Source organism: Diadema antillarum, unplaced genomic scaffold (assembly GCF_040938485.1).
Source record: "Diadema antillarum isolate AM-2024a unplaced genomic scaffold, OU_Dant_1.0 seq00000701_RagTag, whole genome shotgun sequence".
Lineage (NCBI taxonomy): Eukaryota > Metazoa > Echinodermata > Echinoidea > Diadematoida > Diadematidae > Diadema > Diadema antillarum.
In genome coordinates this window covers 88,986-105,667 of record NW_027271606.1, presented here as the reverse complement: position 1 = coordinate 105,667, position 16,682 = coordinate 88,986, and the positions used below count along the sequence as shown (strand labels likewise).

The 16,682-nt window shown below is 37.0% G+C and overlaps 1 protein-coding gene across 1 annotated transcript in view; it reads right to left on the bottom strand.

Annotated features, from left to right (window-relative positions):
• Positions 1-9,197: 9,197 nt before the first annotated feature.
• LOC139737711 (uncharacterized) overlaps positions 9,198-16,682 on the bottom strand; it is an 81,828-nt gene continuing 74,343 nt past the window's right edge. The window contains exons 7-9 of the mRNA XM_071648386.1: positions 16,230-16,358; positions 11,000-11,049; positions 9,198-9,868 (exon numbers count right to left, since the gene is read on the bottom strand). Of these exons, the coding sequence (XP_071504487.1) occupies positions 9,685-9,868; positions 11,000-11,049; positions 16,230-16,358 (363 nt within the window). The 3' untranslated portion in view covers positions 9,198-9,684. The remainder of the gene's footprint in view (positions 9,869-10,999; positions 11,050-16,229; positions 16,359-16,682) is intronic.

Genomic DNA, 16,682 nt, shown 5'->3' with positions numbered 1-16,682 from the left:
TACCGGTATATTACATTATCTACTAACAGTAGAATTAGGTTTTACTTTGTGTATGGACATGCTTTATATATTTCATTGCACATTTCAGAAAACTTGTATCCATGTGATGATTGAATAGAAGATTACGTGTGATCTGAAGAGGCAACAAAAGTATAAAAACGAGTAATGTACTGCATCGATCTATGCAAGTCATACCTCAGTGCAGGCTCTTAAAAGCCTGTAACTATGCATTTATGACAAATAGTTCAGTTACGTAACTTTCTGTGTTCCTATTAAGGGACTAAGATTTATGTTTATATTGTTGGACGAGAGTACTGAAATACATGCAAGTATGTGAAATGCATATATGAATGTAAACTTATATATATACACTGTAGCAATTAATGTATGTGTTCTGACACTGTCATATTTCCTCGTTATCTGTCGTAGAGATTAGAATTTAATGTATACATTCTGCCATCTGTAATGTGAATAGGTAAAGATATACCAGCCTGTTATGATAGCAAGTATGCATTTCTATAAATATCAAACATTCTTTCTGATGAAGCGAGAAAATTTGTACAGTACAGTCCTTGCCTCCGAGAAATACAAAGTGCAGTAAGTGCAGAGTTCAACTGGTTTCTGTTTCTAAAGGCAGAGATGCCAACTGTTACTCTTTTGCAGTATTTTGTTGGGCTTGTTTTTGGTTTAGTTTTTTGTTTTTGTCAAAAATACTGCAGGTTTTTTATAGAAAATACTGTTCTTCCCAAATTATATTACTACACATGTGTATTGCAGAAAAGGTACAAATACTATTTTTCATCAAAAATACACCTTTTTCAGCCCTCAAAATACTGCAATGCTGTTTTCATGGTTGTCTTCCCTGCACAAGGTTAATGTACTAACAGGACAGTTGACATCATATGTCACCTGTTACTCGTAGAAGTTTGGCTGAGATACTAATCATATGTTTAATGCAAGTTTTACTATCTTGTTTTTTGTGCGCTATCATTACATGTGAAGTGTTGACGCAATGCGCGAAACATGTCGAGCATGTTCTGACAGAATAAGAGACAAGGACTGAGCTAAGCATGTCATTAGAACCTAATTTTACACACTCACAATTGTCAATACTTATATAATTGAAAGTAAAAGATACTATACATATCTGAATCTTAGCAAGTTTCACATTTTGACCATTTAGTAGTATTCCTCCCTGATAAGAAATGATACAACAGTAAAAAAAAAAGTACTGCTTGTGTGCAAATTTTTAAAGAAAATTCAGTGATACTGAGTTAATTTTCCACATTTTTTTTTCTAAACAAAGAATGACATTCCAGATGTTTTTTCTATTGTTATATAGTCTGCCTCATTTCCTTATAGATGTACAGTGTATTACAGCTGTGCTACAATGTACAAGGAAAATGTGCTTACCACTGGTACTTCATTAGCATCTGGTGTAAAGTATTACATTACTTGCATACATGTCATTTTGGTATTCATATTATACACTATTCTTGCATCATTGTTGCTTTGATTGTGAACAAGGGATTAGTTCTCTATGTGCAAAATTTACCTGTACTATATATTTGTATGTTATGTACGTGTATGTGATGTTTACAATCCAATAAATTGAAATGATTACATATATAAACATTGGATGCTTTTTATGTTCTCAGACAGAATCAGTAATTTGCAGATACGGTATAAGACATATCTGAATATTAAAACACAAATGAAGAAAACCTACCATATTACATTTAATGCACACAAAGGTAGATGGAATAGTTTGTCACACAATAGTACAGGTGACAAACAAATAGAGAATACAAAGATATCTAGATAAAAATTTTTGACCAGAATTTTTACTTTGCGGGAACAAAATTTTGTTATAACTTTGTTCGTTTTTCTTGGGAATGCACTGTACACCACCCTATAGTAACTACAATGTACGTCAGCCAACAGCTCAGTTAATATGGATACCAAACTTGTCTGGCCCTAGTAGTACATGTAACTGCTCCATCCACCATACATTTAATTTATTTCAATACATTTAATTCATTTCAATACTTTGAAGGTACTCTGCATGTATTTGTTGTTATGTCAGGCAGTAATCGGGCAAGCTTTCTGGTTCTTAGTCTTGGTCAAGTTAAAGTGCTGTCACATCCAGCCGATTTGGCTCACCAGAGCTACACCAGAGGGCATATTTATTGGTTTGGGGATAACTAATACAGCAGGGGTGGTATTCTGAGACCGTTTTATCTCTGTTGTAAGTCTGTTGTAACAAATCGGTATTCTGAACACCGTTTTATCTCTGTTGTAACTTCTGTTGTAACTTCTGTTGTAACTAGTGTTTTATCTTGCGCACTCTTTGCCTGCGCATACCATTGTCTTAGGGCATGCGCACGCGCGTAACAGTGGGCGCAAACCTGAACACCCATTGGATTACACGGTATTCTGAAAACTGTTTTATCTTCTGTTGTAAGTCATGCCACGTGCAAATTTATGCTTCTGAGATAAAACAGGGTGGAAGGTGTTTTAACTCCGTTGTAACTTTCGTTTTAACTTATGGTAGATAGAGATAATTCATTAACTCAATATTGTGGTTTGCGAGTTCAAAATAAAAAAGATATACAAAAAAAAAATAAAAACAATGTATGTACAGAAAAGCAAAAGATATAGCAGTTTGACAAAATGTAAACTCATTCCACAATACAAAATTTGGTAACAGTAACGTATCGCAAGTACATACGCGTAGTATAATTATGCACATAGATAAAACACAATAATAATAATAATAATAATAATAATATATCAATTTATAAAGCGCAAAACCTATAGACATATATTCTTCTGCGCTGCAAAAACTTCTGATGTGCTTGATAATAATAAACAATTAAATGAAAAAATGTGTTTTTAGCCGTGATTTAAAAACTGCCACGGTTGGGGATCTCCGGACTTCTAATGGTAGATCATTCCAGAGTTTGGGAGCAGCACAGGCAAATGCTCTGTCTCCCAGTGTTACTTTTGTTTTACATGTTGGAATTTGTAAAAGAAGAGTGTCCTTAGAACTGCGCAAATTGTGAGTGTGTCTATGAGATTTGAATATTAATAATTCGGATATATACCTGGGGGCTTGACCGATGAGTGACTTATACACAATCAACACAATCTTAAACAATATTCGTTTACGAATCGGAAGCCAGTGTAAATCTTTCAGAAGAGGAGTAATCCTTGAAAACCGTGGTTTGTTACAGATAAGCCTTGCGCAGGAGTTTTGGACACAAACAAACAGAAAGGTTACCGCACCGTCGGCAGTTTGTTTTAAGCGCTATTCATTTCAAACATATCTTTCAAAATATTAAACATTCTTTTATATGATTTCACTATCTTCACCAATAAGAATTCATTATCAGTACCTTTGGATGTTTCAAAAATATTTATTGCTGGGGATGGCGCGAATCTTGAGAAAAGTATTAGAAGTCTAAGGTTCCATGATGGAACTTGACGTGATATTGATTTGCAAGAGATATCTTGTGAAGATAGTGACAACAACAACAACAATAATAATAATAACAATGATAATGATAAAATAACAATGATAACATGGCCTTGCAAGGGCTCAATTTAGAAGCGTTTAGCTCCCAATAAACCATGAAATTTGCGTTCCTCTTATGAACGCCAGATATCTTATTTTTTAAACAAAATTTCAAATACAAAGACTCAATCTGAGATAGCTTTGCGAATCCCCTACCGCACCAACTATACGTCAAAACCGGTAAGAAGGTACTAGTATAATGATCAAGCTTCTGTTGTAACTTTATTTCATCTCTGGCTCTCTTTACCTGCGCATGCCATTGTAATATTTGTGCGCACGCCAGAGAATGAGCGCTTGTTAAAACGCGCAGAGTTAAGCAAGGCGCATTTGCCCAAGGGAGCAATCTTATTGGTTGAAATGTCTTAGATGCTACTTCTAACAATATTTCCTATTGGATATGATTATTGCGATGGGCGTGGTTATCATGACTTACAATACCGTTAAAACAGTTTTCAGAATACCGATTTACAACCGTTTTAGCTGTGTTGTAACTCACAGACTTACAACACAAGTTACAACACAAGTTACAACAGAGATAAAACGGTGTTCAGAATACCACCCCAGGGCAATAGTATTGCATCCCTATTATAAAGAACATTGGTAATACATTGTACGGACATTGTGGATATATTAGCAACAAAAATCAGCAGTGGCAGGCTATGATAAAGAGTTTGGATACGCTCCATTGCACCGTTGCTATGATGATGATGGTACTGAAACCAGAAATGTTCGTGTACATTTTAATTTTTCGAATTTTGCGAGAGCAAAGAATCGTGAAAAAAAAAAACATGTGAAAGTGCGTGTTTACACTATTATATGCATTGGATGCCAGTGGCAGTTAATGAAAATTTCATGCCACAAAAAAAGGCCGTCAGCTCCAGTTCACTAGAATATCTTGCATGACAGTTTTGCTACAGCCAATTGTGATTTTCCAAATGCCATTGTATGTCGGAGTCCTTGTTAATTTGTGCTCTTGTTTAGTTCTGGCAAAGAACATTCTTGGCAATATGTGAGAAGACCTTCAAGAAACTGGCACCTTTGTGCCCTGTGTACAAAGAAAAAACTGGACACGGATATTTCATTTAAAGACTTTTTATAATTTATTCACCTTTTTTGGCAAAAAGTGCTGTACGTAACACAAACAAACCCTAGCATAATCAAAACGTTATTCATAGAATATTTGTATAACTCCAACATAACACATGGAATATTCAAGTAAATATATATCAACAGTGAGCTCTTGTATTGAACACAGTGTATTACAATCAAAATGTAACTCATAACACAATCTCTAAATCTTAAAGCCCCAAACACTTGCATCCCAAGGTGCAACACAGATACGAAGTCACCTTTCATCTCATACAGTGAAAACAAGTTGCATATTCAAACCATATGCAAGTTTTCTGTACAAGAGCAAAAATTTAACAAAACACCTCAAATGATTATTGGTCGACTCTCAATTCACAAAGTCATGTGGTTAATACACACTGCTCTTGCATTTTGTTTTATTTGAAAAAGCATCAAAACCTTCGGCTGGCAGCATGTAAATTAGATTGAAGTGTCAAACAACTGAAATTTGTTAATATGAGCCAGAAATGGAGCAATACAAAATGAAACACAACAAAAGGTACATTTAAAATGTGAACATAATGTACCCTATTCTGCTCCCTGATATTAGACACTTATTCTTATTTTCCAATTAAAAGAGTAGCCTGCTGCGTCATCCAGATGTTGATATGTTACCGAGATTTGCCTCTTTGTAAGCTTCTTGTCCACATGTTCATACAGTTGAATACAAACTCACACAGCGCATTAAAATACAGTTTCAAACCTTTAAAAAGCAAATATTAAATAAAGATGCTCACATAAACACACACAAGCAGACACACAGAAGCTACACATGACTGTTTCAGAGCTTCATACATTTACACCACATTGTATAATGGAAACATTTGATAACCCCATTTTAAACAGTGCATTGTGTATAGGATACCCCACTGAATGATTAGAAGATCTGCCATAAAGTCTATAGCGTTTGTACCATTGGACTAAACAGCAGATGAATCTTTACTTTTTTTTTGTCCCTCTTACTGCTATTAAGTGGTATATTTCTTCATTATATGTACGTCAAACATTTAGTTATAAATATTTGCAGTTCAAAATCTTTTGTTTGATGCTCTTTGGTTAACCGATTTCCTAGGAAACTTCACTAATGCAAAGTTTTTCAGCAATCCATGTCACTGTACAAGAATTTGTCTCTACTCATGTCAACACTTCTTCCAACTGTCAATCAGTGGTTGCTATATAGTCTCCAGAAGGTACAACATCCATACTAGTGCAGTATTTCTGTATTTTTGTGCACTCTTTTTGTGCCAGGGACATGAATTCATCTTAGTTACAAATTCAAGTAGGTTTAATTCATAGGGCACCTCTGAATGTAAAATTCATAAAGCAAGCTGTACGTAGCGCTGTCAGTCTGTCTGTGTTGCGCATATTCTTTAAATCCTGGGCATGGGACTGACAAAGAATGATGCTTGTTTTAAAGCAATACATGTTACTAGTACATTGCATAGACAAACCACATTAATAGTAAACGTATGCACACAAAATAATGATTGCAACAAGACAAAATGCTGAACATACAATTTTTGTACACTAAAATATCCTGGTACAGATAAATATTTAAAATCATAACATGATACAAGTTTACATTACAGTTTATGGCAAATGCATCTTAGTAAAATATTTGGTCAATAGAAACACACATGAACATCAGTATGTCTCTCCTCTTATTTCACTCACAGTTACAGTATATACACGTGTACATTACAAAAAGAGAAATGCACATTTTCCCCCATTTCACTCTCAGCAGCAAATATAACACCTTTCCTTTCTTGAATACGAGAAACATCTCAGTGGCCAGAAATTCTTTACTCACTATCGTCTAGTACCCAGTAGTGTGTTTACTTTCAAACCTAGAAAAAAGAAAGAAAGACAGACATTTTGCAGATGTGATGGAACTTGACTGGTTATCAAAAACCTGAAAGAAGGAGAAGATACTAGTAGATTGCCATAGATCATATTGGACCAGGTAAACTTGGAACACAACATACAATATTATGTGTGTTTTTGGACACTGCATCAGAATTGCTACTTATTTGTGTGTGTGTATGTGTGTGTGTGTGTGTGTGTGTGTGTTTATGGGGGTGCTATCAATTAGAGTGTGTAGTGCTACTTAATCTTACTGATGACCTTTCATCTCAAAGAAATTCTACTTTAATAATCTTCAGTGCCGAATGTGTTGTTTGAATTCTCTATTTCTTTAAAGATGGTATATCCAATTTGCAAATTTTACAAAATTATGCACTGTTGACAAATAATGTCTCTCAACATTGTATTTGAAATCTTATGCCTATACACTGAATATTTGTTGTTTTTTTTAATGGAAAAAACTAATCCCATGTCACTCGGGAATACACTCCCCTTTTGTACCGAGAATAATGGTTGGAATTTTTTCAAGGTCCAAATGAATTGACTGGAAATCTATAGTATTGTTTTCCTCCATAATAAAGAAGTTTCCAGTTTTATTATTCTGAGGAAACGTCTGAATTACCTCCTACTACAATATGAAAGGAATCTAATTTTCAGGGTTGCAAAAGACACACACAAACTTTAACAATGAGAATGTGATGAGAACCTCTGCCATGTTTGTTTTTGTCTGGTATAAACAAACATTTAACACAAGCCTTATGCTGAGCATTCATGAATTGTTGTAATGGGCTTTTCACACAGGTTAGAAAAGAAGGACTGCTACTTCTAGTCTTTGCGTGCTTTGACCTCACACTTTGGGCGTGTTGCCATGGTTACTGTCACTCTAGACACACGTCACACAGCTGGACATTATAATACTACGTGGACAAAGAATAGTTTTGTCTGTAACTGTATAGAAAATGTAAAATATACTGTAGGTGAAATGTGAATCACAAATAAATGAATCATATCAAATTTTGTAACTTGGCAAATTCTAATAACACAAACTGTCAAACTGTACAAAAGCTATATACACCGTATCATTTCATATATGATTGCAACACATCTCTGAAAATGAATGAAATGGTCAACTCTTTGTATATATATCTGTTATGTATATAACGTATTGAATCAATAGAAGGTAATTATTGTTTATATCAACACATCCAGATATGTACAATTATAAAAAGGCAAATTTTGCCTACCATACCACAGTCACCTTGTACCCCATTCCATGCACACTGAAGAAAAAAATAAATGACTAACAGGAAACACGATCCAGATCCATCAACAGTCAAATATGTACAGACGTAATCCAGGTATCCGGAAACTTTGTTTTTACAAGCTTATAAGTGGCTTCAATGCATCAAGCAAGTGCCGCAAAATGTCTAGTGAGTTTCTTTTTTTCACACTAAACATCAATGTACAATGGGCAAGAGCTTCCAAAAGCCTCTCATGTAGAGAAAAGGGCCATAATGGATGTACATACACTGTACGTACAGTCCTGCATTGGGCCCAATCTGTGGACTGTGCACTTCATAGAAAATTTTATTCGCTAATAATGCCACCCAAATCTAGCAACCTTTGTGATGTCACCAATTGAGCTTGTATGAATCTGTGCAGTGTAAAGTAATAAAATGACAGTACTTACATCCTTGCAAACATAGCAAATTTAATATCAGAATATAAACAGGTCTCATCGTCATCTAATACTGTGCTAATACTTGTGCCAAATTTCTCAATATCAAATTTGTGACTTAAGCGGAGAAATCCACAACGTATACTGTGGCCAAAATAATTCAGTAAACCATTTCTGGAGATGAACATGGCACCTTATTCAGTCAAATGTCATGAAAATATGAGAAAGTGGGCCACATATTGGCCAAAACATACACAAATCACGTCTATTACTAAAATGAACAACTTTTGAGTATCAAACACATATAGAAAACAAGATCCAAATCTTGATGTATGAGATTCATCATCATGTGACCCAACCTATTCTTACATTTGTTTTTGTTTTTGCCTTTTTTTTTTTTACTAGAGTGAACCGACATCTAAAACAACACCATGAGCAAAGTGTATCAAGTCACAAATGTACACCTATTTCAGTTGCACTGCGTTAACATCTTTGTGTTTTATTTTCCAGATATTTCAGAGTAATATTTGCAATTTCGTTATTTTCTTATTGAAACATTAACCAAAGAAACTGCAATTTCAATTTCAATACTTGGGTGAAAAAAAAAAATGCTAACACACAAACGTATTTACAGCCTGCAACAAAGTCTAGCTCAGAAAAGCTAAAACCATTTAACCTTGTAGATAGTTTGAAGGAACAGGCAATTGAATGATAAGGCCTTCAACAATTTACTTTCATGTACATACATCTGGTTTTATCATGTGAAGTCCAACATTTTTTTTTTTTCCTGGGGGGGGGGGGGAGGGGTGTGGAGGGAGCCTCATGTTTTTGAAGTGACTGCAGTTGCATTGCTCACTCTCATATTGATGGGATCAAAGGTCAAAGGTCATTCTAACATGACGTGGAGTGTTAATGGCCACTCTACAGACATGATCGTCCCATTGCATATATTCTATGATCAAAGAAAAAGAAGGTTATGCATTTCTGTCTGATTGATCTAAGAACCGGAGAAGAAAAATTTTCAACATGTCATACCAGAAGAGGGATCAAACATATCTTTCAGCTACTTACTGGAATATTTCGTGACTGGCTGATAATTAAGCCTGTTTCACACTGCTGTTGGTTTTGGGGGCTTCTACTGTATATTGCTCCTTTTGTTTTGTGGTTTACTTTTTCTGGACAGGAATATAAATGGAGGAGAACATATCCTCTGCTACAGAATCCATTGTCTGCTCACGGCTTACACTTTGGCATACTTTTGGTCCGGCTGCTGCTTGAAGCAGAAATTATGAGAAAGAGAAAGCAACAACATTTATGCATTGAATTGTCTTCGCTGGAATTATAAAACTATTTTTCCCTTTCTTGGCTCTTCCTCTTTTTCTTTTCTTCTTCTTTTTGGTCTTTCATGTCCCCCCACTCCTTGTGGTGGAGGTGGTTTCTATCTGGCCGACGGGTGTCTGTAGTTGGCAAAGCAGTAAGCGATCTCCTGGCAAATTTTGGTGTCGACCTCCTCCGGGAAGAGACAGACTTCGTTTTCCGTCGTGGCGAGGACCTTGAAGATCTGCTGGTAGAGACTGGTCTTGCGCCCTCGCTCTTTCTTGTCTGAACTGATGAAGATGTACCTTGGGGGTGACATGCAGAAATGAAAGACAGAATATTGCATCAGCATACAGGGTGGATAAGGCCCTTTAAAGTGCAATCTTGCTAGCCTTTATTTAATATGAATAAAGTCTTAATTTAACATAACAGAATATAACATAAGATAACATAACATAACATACAATAACATAAACACAGCAGCAATGCCAATCGCATTGGTGTTTTTCACTTTGAGAAAACAGATATTCTCAAAACAAGTGTTGTCCTCTTATTACCAGAAATGTTAGGTATGTGAGATCTTCAAAGGGGAAAATTGCTAGATTTCCTGTGAATCCTGATGAGGGACAGCAGGTATTTGGCAATCTGTAGCTGTGGCTCCTGATTCATGAAAGTCCCAATTTGTGAAGTATTATGGTATTAGCACCTTTATGAAATATATTTTAAGGCAGAATATAGAGTTTGTTCTCCACATGACAGCATTTGTCATCGCCTCAGTGAATGTTCAGTTCAGGGCAATGAGGCATAAAACATTTAGATGTGCTTTGGGTGCATGCTGCATGGACAAACATCTTTCCTGCCCTAATGAATGAACTCCCTGGCTGTGAAAGAATCTGCCCCTCTACAAAGGAACACACTAGTACTCTAATCAATCTACACCCTCCTTTAACCAAAGATGAAGCAAGCGACACGAGCCTTATTTCTGCTTAATGGAAAAGAAGCACATGTTACTACATCTGTGCTATATGTTCCTTCACTCTCTCAGTAGGATGAGTGCACAGACTAGTTATCAAAGTAGCATCTGTACATCTTTGTCACAGTGGCTTTATGTTTCTCACTGGGTGACTGATTTTTGGGAAATTGACAGCACCCCAAAATACTGCTTCATGTATCATACATTGTAGGCACAAGAAATAATCATCTCACAAATTAGAAATAGGCAACTTTTCTGCTTAAATGAGATAATAAGTCAATTCTTATTCCATTGTCTCAATTTGCAAAATATCATGTTTGCACGACCCAAATGGCATGGTATACAGAATGTTACACTTGTCCAATGTCAAGACAGCATTAATACAGAATCATACAATGTGTCACTTGCTTCCTTTGTGCCATCATAAGGTAATATCTATTCTGCTGTGTTGAATGATAGTTACCTGTCTAGGTACGTGTCCTCCACTTCTAAGAACTTGGTCTCTCTACGCTTCTGTCAGGTAGGAAATGCAAGTACATGTAGGTGTTAAAAACATAGACATTCAACTTTCCCTTCAATGCAATGCAAATGCACAAAAAATTAATATCATTATTGTACATCCTGAAATTCTCAAACTATGATTGGTATCAAACTTCTCACGTGACTGAACATAATCTCGCCATGAATAAAAGTGGATGTGGCGTGATGTAAGCCTCGAGATATTGACTGCCACACCAAGATTTTGATGTCATTGTTTGGCAATAACGGGGTCGTTAGCTTTCAGTGTCCCGACAAAGTGAATCGCAAACACGATGATGCTGAGCAGCGGCAAAGCAAGCGCCTGCTCTGCAACAGCACTCATTTTCATTTGTACATGCACCATGCATGAAGTGTGTGCAGCAGCTGAGCAGCAGACGGCTGGTTGGCCACTAATTACCCACTGCATTACAAACTAGAAATGTCGCTACAGTGACTGGTTATACCCCCGCCAAACAACATTTCATAAGCTTTGGTCAAAACAACATTTCATAAGCTTTGGTCAAAAAACTGAGGAAGTAGTTAAATCCGCAAGATCTTTCCTTGATCTTCTGCCATTAATATGCCGTTACCATGGCAACGTACTTTTGGGTACTGTCGAAAAATGCGTCTTGCACATCTACAACCAAAGGCACACATCTGTACCAAGTTTCATGGAAATTGGGCAAAAACTGAGGAAGTAGTTTGCAACACAAAATTTTCCATCATTTTGGCTCATAATATGTGAGCTGTTACCATGGCAACATACTTTTTGTCACTGTCAAGAAATGTGTCATGCTGACCTATATCCTAAGACAAACATTCAATATGAATTCCATGAGAATTGGAAGAACACTGATGAAGCAGTTTTGCCATGAAGCATTTTGCCCTATATTTTACCAATAACATGCCGTTACCATGGCAACACACTTTTTGCCACTGCAGAAATATGTGTCTTGCACATTAACATATTCAGATGAATATCTGTACCTAATTTCATAAAAATTGATCAAAAACTGTGGGAGGAGTTCGCGACGCAAGATTTGTACCCATTTTTGCCCATAATATGCCGTTACCATGGCAACGTACTTTTGGGTACTGTCAAAAAATACGTCTTGCACATCTACAACCCAAGGCACACATCTGTGCCAAGTTTTATGGGAATCGGTTGAAAACTGAGGAAGTAGTTCGCGACGCAAGATTTGCAACGGACCGACCGCCCGACCGCCCGACCGTCCGCTGATTCCTATATACCCCCTTCAAACTTCGTTTGGCGGGGGTATAAAAAGTATTTTTTTTTTATAGTAGGCCTACACATTATCATTATCATTTTTTTAGTGTACATTTCATGATGTAGGATATGAATCAAATATACCATGCACTCTTTTCCAGGTACCAGCTAAAATCATGGATTCTTAGGTGAGTGCATGATTTGATTATTATTATGACAGGGAGATTTCCCCTAAACATACATGTAGCTTCAGTGAATGGAGAAGGCCTATACGTGACCATCCATGATAAAATCAACTAAAAGTTGCACATCTCAATTTTACATGAGGACTCAAGAAAGGTGAAACAGGTCGACCTAGTCAATCTTACAAACGAGTTTTTTATATTTTCTGAAAGAGCAATTCTTCTACACTATCCAAAGTTTGGGATCATTAAAAATGGGAAATTGTGTTTTAAGCAGTTTTTCCTGAACACTTTTGTTTGTAGTATGGTGTGCTTTTTTATGTCTTAAAGGTCCCCTTTTATTTCTCAAAAAACCTTTTCACTTTCTTAACTAATAACTTCACTTCACTCTTTACAAATAATTTTTGAAAAGATGATGCTACTGTTGGGGAACAGATTTTCCTGGCTTAATTGTTTTTGTAGGAGACAACTGAGTTTGCAGTGCCCCTGAAAATTCCTTTAGTTGTTTTGAGTATACACAGTACATTGTAGCATTGACAAACAGTGAGGCAAGGGAGCAATAAACTCTAAAGAATGGGGTGTGGCAAGCTGCTGGTTCCCCTGAGTTGTTATATTGTTTGAATTTGGTGAAACCCCCTTTTTGTTCAGGTGGCATACATTATGAGTGCAACTGAGTATATGGCAGGTAATTAGACACATAATTCAGCAGTACTTTTTTTTGTGCTTGGCATGTATTGTGATTGCAACCTGGCATATAGTAGGTACCGTAAAGTTCCGTGTATAAGACGCACTATTTTTTCGTCGGAAAACGTTGAAAATCGGGGGTGCGTCGTATACACGGGTACAGTCGAATCACGGAAAAAAATTCGTCATGTACACCCAATTTTATAAGGCCAACTTGGGGCCATGTATGCCCATCGACGTTTGGAAGGTAAGCAATCACTAAAACTTACGGATAAATTAGCGATCTTTCAATCTGGACACACACAAAAGCTGCAAGTACGAGATAAACTTACATCGGCCTTGTGCAGTAACGATGTATCAATCTGGCCATAGACAACAGCTGTAACAGCACTGCTGTATGCTACCGATGTCAGTCTACCAAGCTACCAACAGCCAACCTAGTAGCTGGAATACGCGATGTACAGGTATCATTACTAAATTACCGATACCGTAAAACTTATCAATGTACTAGTATCAATATGGCCACAGGATCGACACTATGTCACCGCAAATACGAACGATGTGTGAAGCATGCATGCATATCCACGTCATTCGTTTGCTCTTCATTTCACGAGGCCAGCTAGGATAGCATAGCTACACTGTAGCTAGCTAGCAAGCCTTTGGCAAAGGCAGCAGCTGCAGAGAGGCTTTTGCAATGGACTCGCGTGCACACAGCGATCGGATCAAAGTGCGCTTGCCCGTTGCGCGCTGTGTGTGCAAGTCCATTGCTCTCTGTGTGCGTGTGCTGAAATTATAGCGAGCTGCCTTTTGCAAAAGGCTAGCACTGTGCCTGTGCATACAAGCATGGTACAAGAGACACACGTTACTGGTAGTGCATGAGTGTACTACCGTACGCACCGTACGTCTTGCCGTATGATCCCTCTGCTACACTTGTTGATGTTTTTCTTATTTTTCGTAATGAACCTTCCAGTCTGACATGCGTCAATATGCGGGACCCTCTGCTATCATGACAGCAAAGATCGTACTGTACACTCGTGAGTACGATATGCATGACACATGTACCACGATTGAAAGGCAAAACAATAGCAAGTGAGTACCGAGACAAGTCTCGCATTTTGCGACTTCCATATTTTGCCGATGTCCGATGAATACCGTTAAAAGAAAATATAAAAGGAAACGAAAAATAGAGCAAATACATGCTGCATTCTAGGGAAATTTTGAGACGAAATAATATGTATGACACACGCAATATTTGCGTGGAAATTTTTGTGTTTTTTTTTTTTTTTTTTAAATTTTAGGTCCGAAAGTAAGGGTGCGTCTTATACACGGGTGCGTCTTATATACGGAACTTTACGGTAATTAGACACATAATTCAGAAGTACTTTTTGTGGGTTGGCATGCACTGTGATGGCAACCTAGTACATGGTAGATAATGAGACCTTTTACTCAGTAGTTTTTGTTCCCCCAATGGAGTCCTGTAGTTGAAATCCTGCAGCAGTCTCAAACTATACAGATAATTCTTTTGATTGTGTTTAAACAAGTGTGAATATGTGGGGTGCGGCCAATTCAATACAGATGATTTTGTAGGTTGAGAAATATGAATGATTGTGAACAAGTGTGGGTAGGCCAATTTTAATAGAGATCACTCCTGTTGAAAGACCACTGTAGGGATGAGGAGTGAAATAATTTCATCAAGTGAGTCAGTTTTAGGGTTCTACAAGTGGCATATTGGCTAGTCCCATGGGCTGAGAGGGAAGAGTGTGGATGCAGATTCAACTTCACTCATCTTCGATGTGACCAAGTAGCAAGTCATCAGGTATGCAGAATGACTTTTTGTGAATTTAAGATAGATTTTGTTATACTGCAGCAGTTCTTCATAATACTTTGGTTTTATGTTTTAATAATGCAGGTATAAATTTTGCATGAGAGCATGTATGTATACAGCACTTTGTTGAGATTGAGCAAAGAGGGCTTGCTGTTTTGAGGTGTACAGTTGTAGCCAATAAATTTTCTGTTGTTTGCTTTTAAAGTTGGTACTAGTCATGGATACAATGTGCTAAGTAAGCATGCTCAATTTGAACTTAATCTGATAATCCCTTCTTTGCTGTTGCTAGGAAGTTGTACATCCTGTATTTGTCCCATTCGTTGCAAAGAACACAGCTTGGTATTAAGATTAAGCTGTTGAACAGACCCCTAAGTTCATCAGAGCCTCTTTTCTTTGTTTCACAGTGTTTGTTTTCTCTATAATATTAAGATAGGTTCAAAGAATCCATTTGACTTGAGTTATACATCACTATCAAAAACTTAAAGTCTGCTCTTTCAGAATCTGCCTTTAACAAAAAGTTCATGTCTGGTGACTTTTTGCTGGTTTTGCAGGGTCACATATGCAGGTCAGAAGTTTGGATGAAAAAAGAACCGTAGAGGCTGAGTCATCGAACTCGGACTTTGAATACAAAAGTTATGATCCTACGCTTTCCCACATGTTTACAAATCAGTGACTCAATTTCCACGAACTTTTGAACTTTGCCGATTGATCTTCTTGGTGACGATCAGGGAATGAAAAGCCACAGAATCAAAGAAACTAACTTTAAGCACTCAAAACCTTACATTTAAATCTAAACCTGAAAATGTACTTAGATTCTAAATCTAGATAAATTGACAGTTATATTATGTATCAGTGCTAGTAATATCTTATTGCACATTCAAGCGGGATATCAATTTTTATTCTATTTTGTCATACATGTACTTGGTGTATCTCTTCTAGAAAATGTGAAAAAATAAGTAAAATTAAAATTTCAAACTGGAAATATTGCTATAAACAGCATTTATATTCACAACTGCTTTGCAAGACTTCACCAGGGCCTCGTTTCATAAAAAGTTGACATGATAGCAACTCTTGCTGGAACAACAATTGTCATGGGAACAACAAGAATCCAGCTTCCTGATTGGCTGTTGCTATTGGAAGTTGCCATTCCAGCAAGAGTTGCTATCCTAACATCTTTTATTATGAAATGGAACCCAGAACACACTCAGTCTATCAGTACCCACTGAGTATCAAACCCCAGTCTCTAGATATCTACCTCGTATTTGGTGTCTCCCACTTGGACCTTGTCCTTGGCGATGGGCGTGTCTGATAGGTCCACACAGAAGGACTCAGCCGTGGGCGCTGCCTTGTCTATGTGTTTGCTTAGCTCATGTAGGACTGCACTCTATAGAGCAGAATAAAAATTGGCATGTGATGATTACTGAAGGTGATTTCAGCTCCATATACTGAGCGTACTACACAATGCTCTTGTTTAAATACCGGAGTTGTTGTTGTTGTTGTTTTCTTTTTTAAATCCTTTATGAGCCATGGTGTAAACCCCCTGATGCCACTTTATTCTAGGACCATAATGCTTGAGCACTTTTGGGAAACACTGCAGCGTTCTTACATTATACAAATGATGCACAGGACAGAGTGGATCGGTGAGAATTGGATGTGTGAGTTTAACTTTGGAACTGTTTTTTACAAACCCACGAATGCAGCGAGTGGG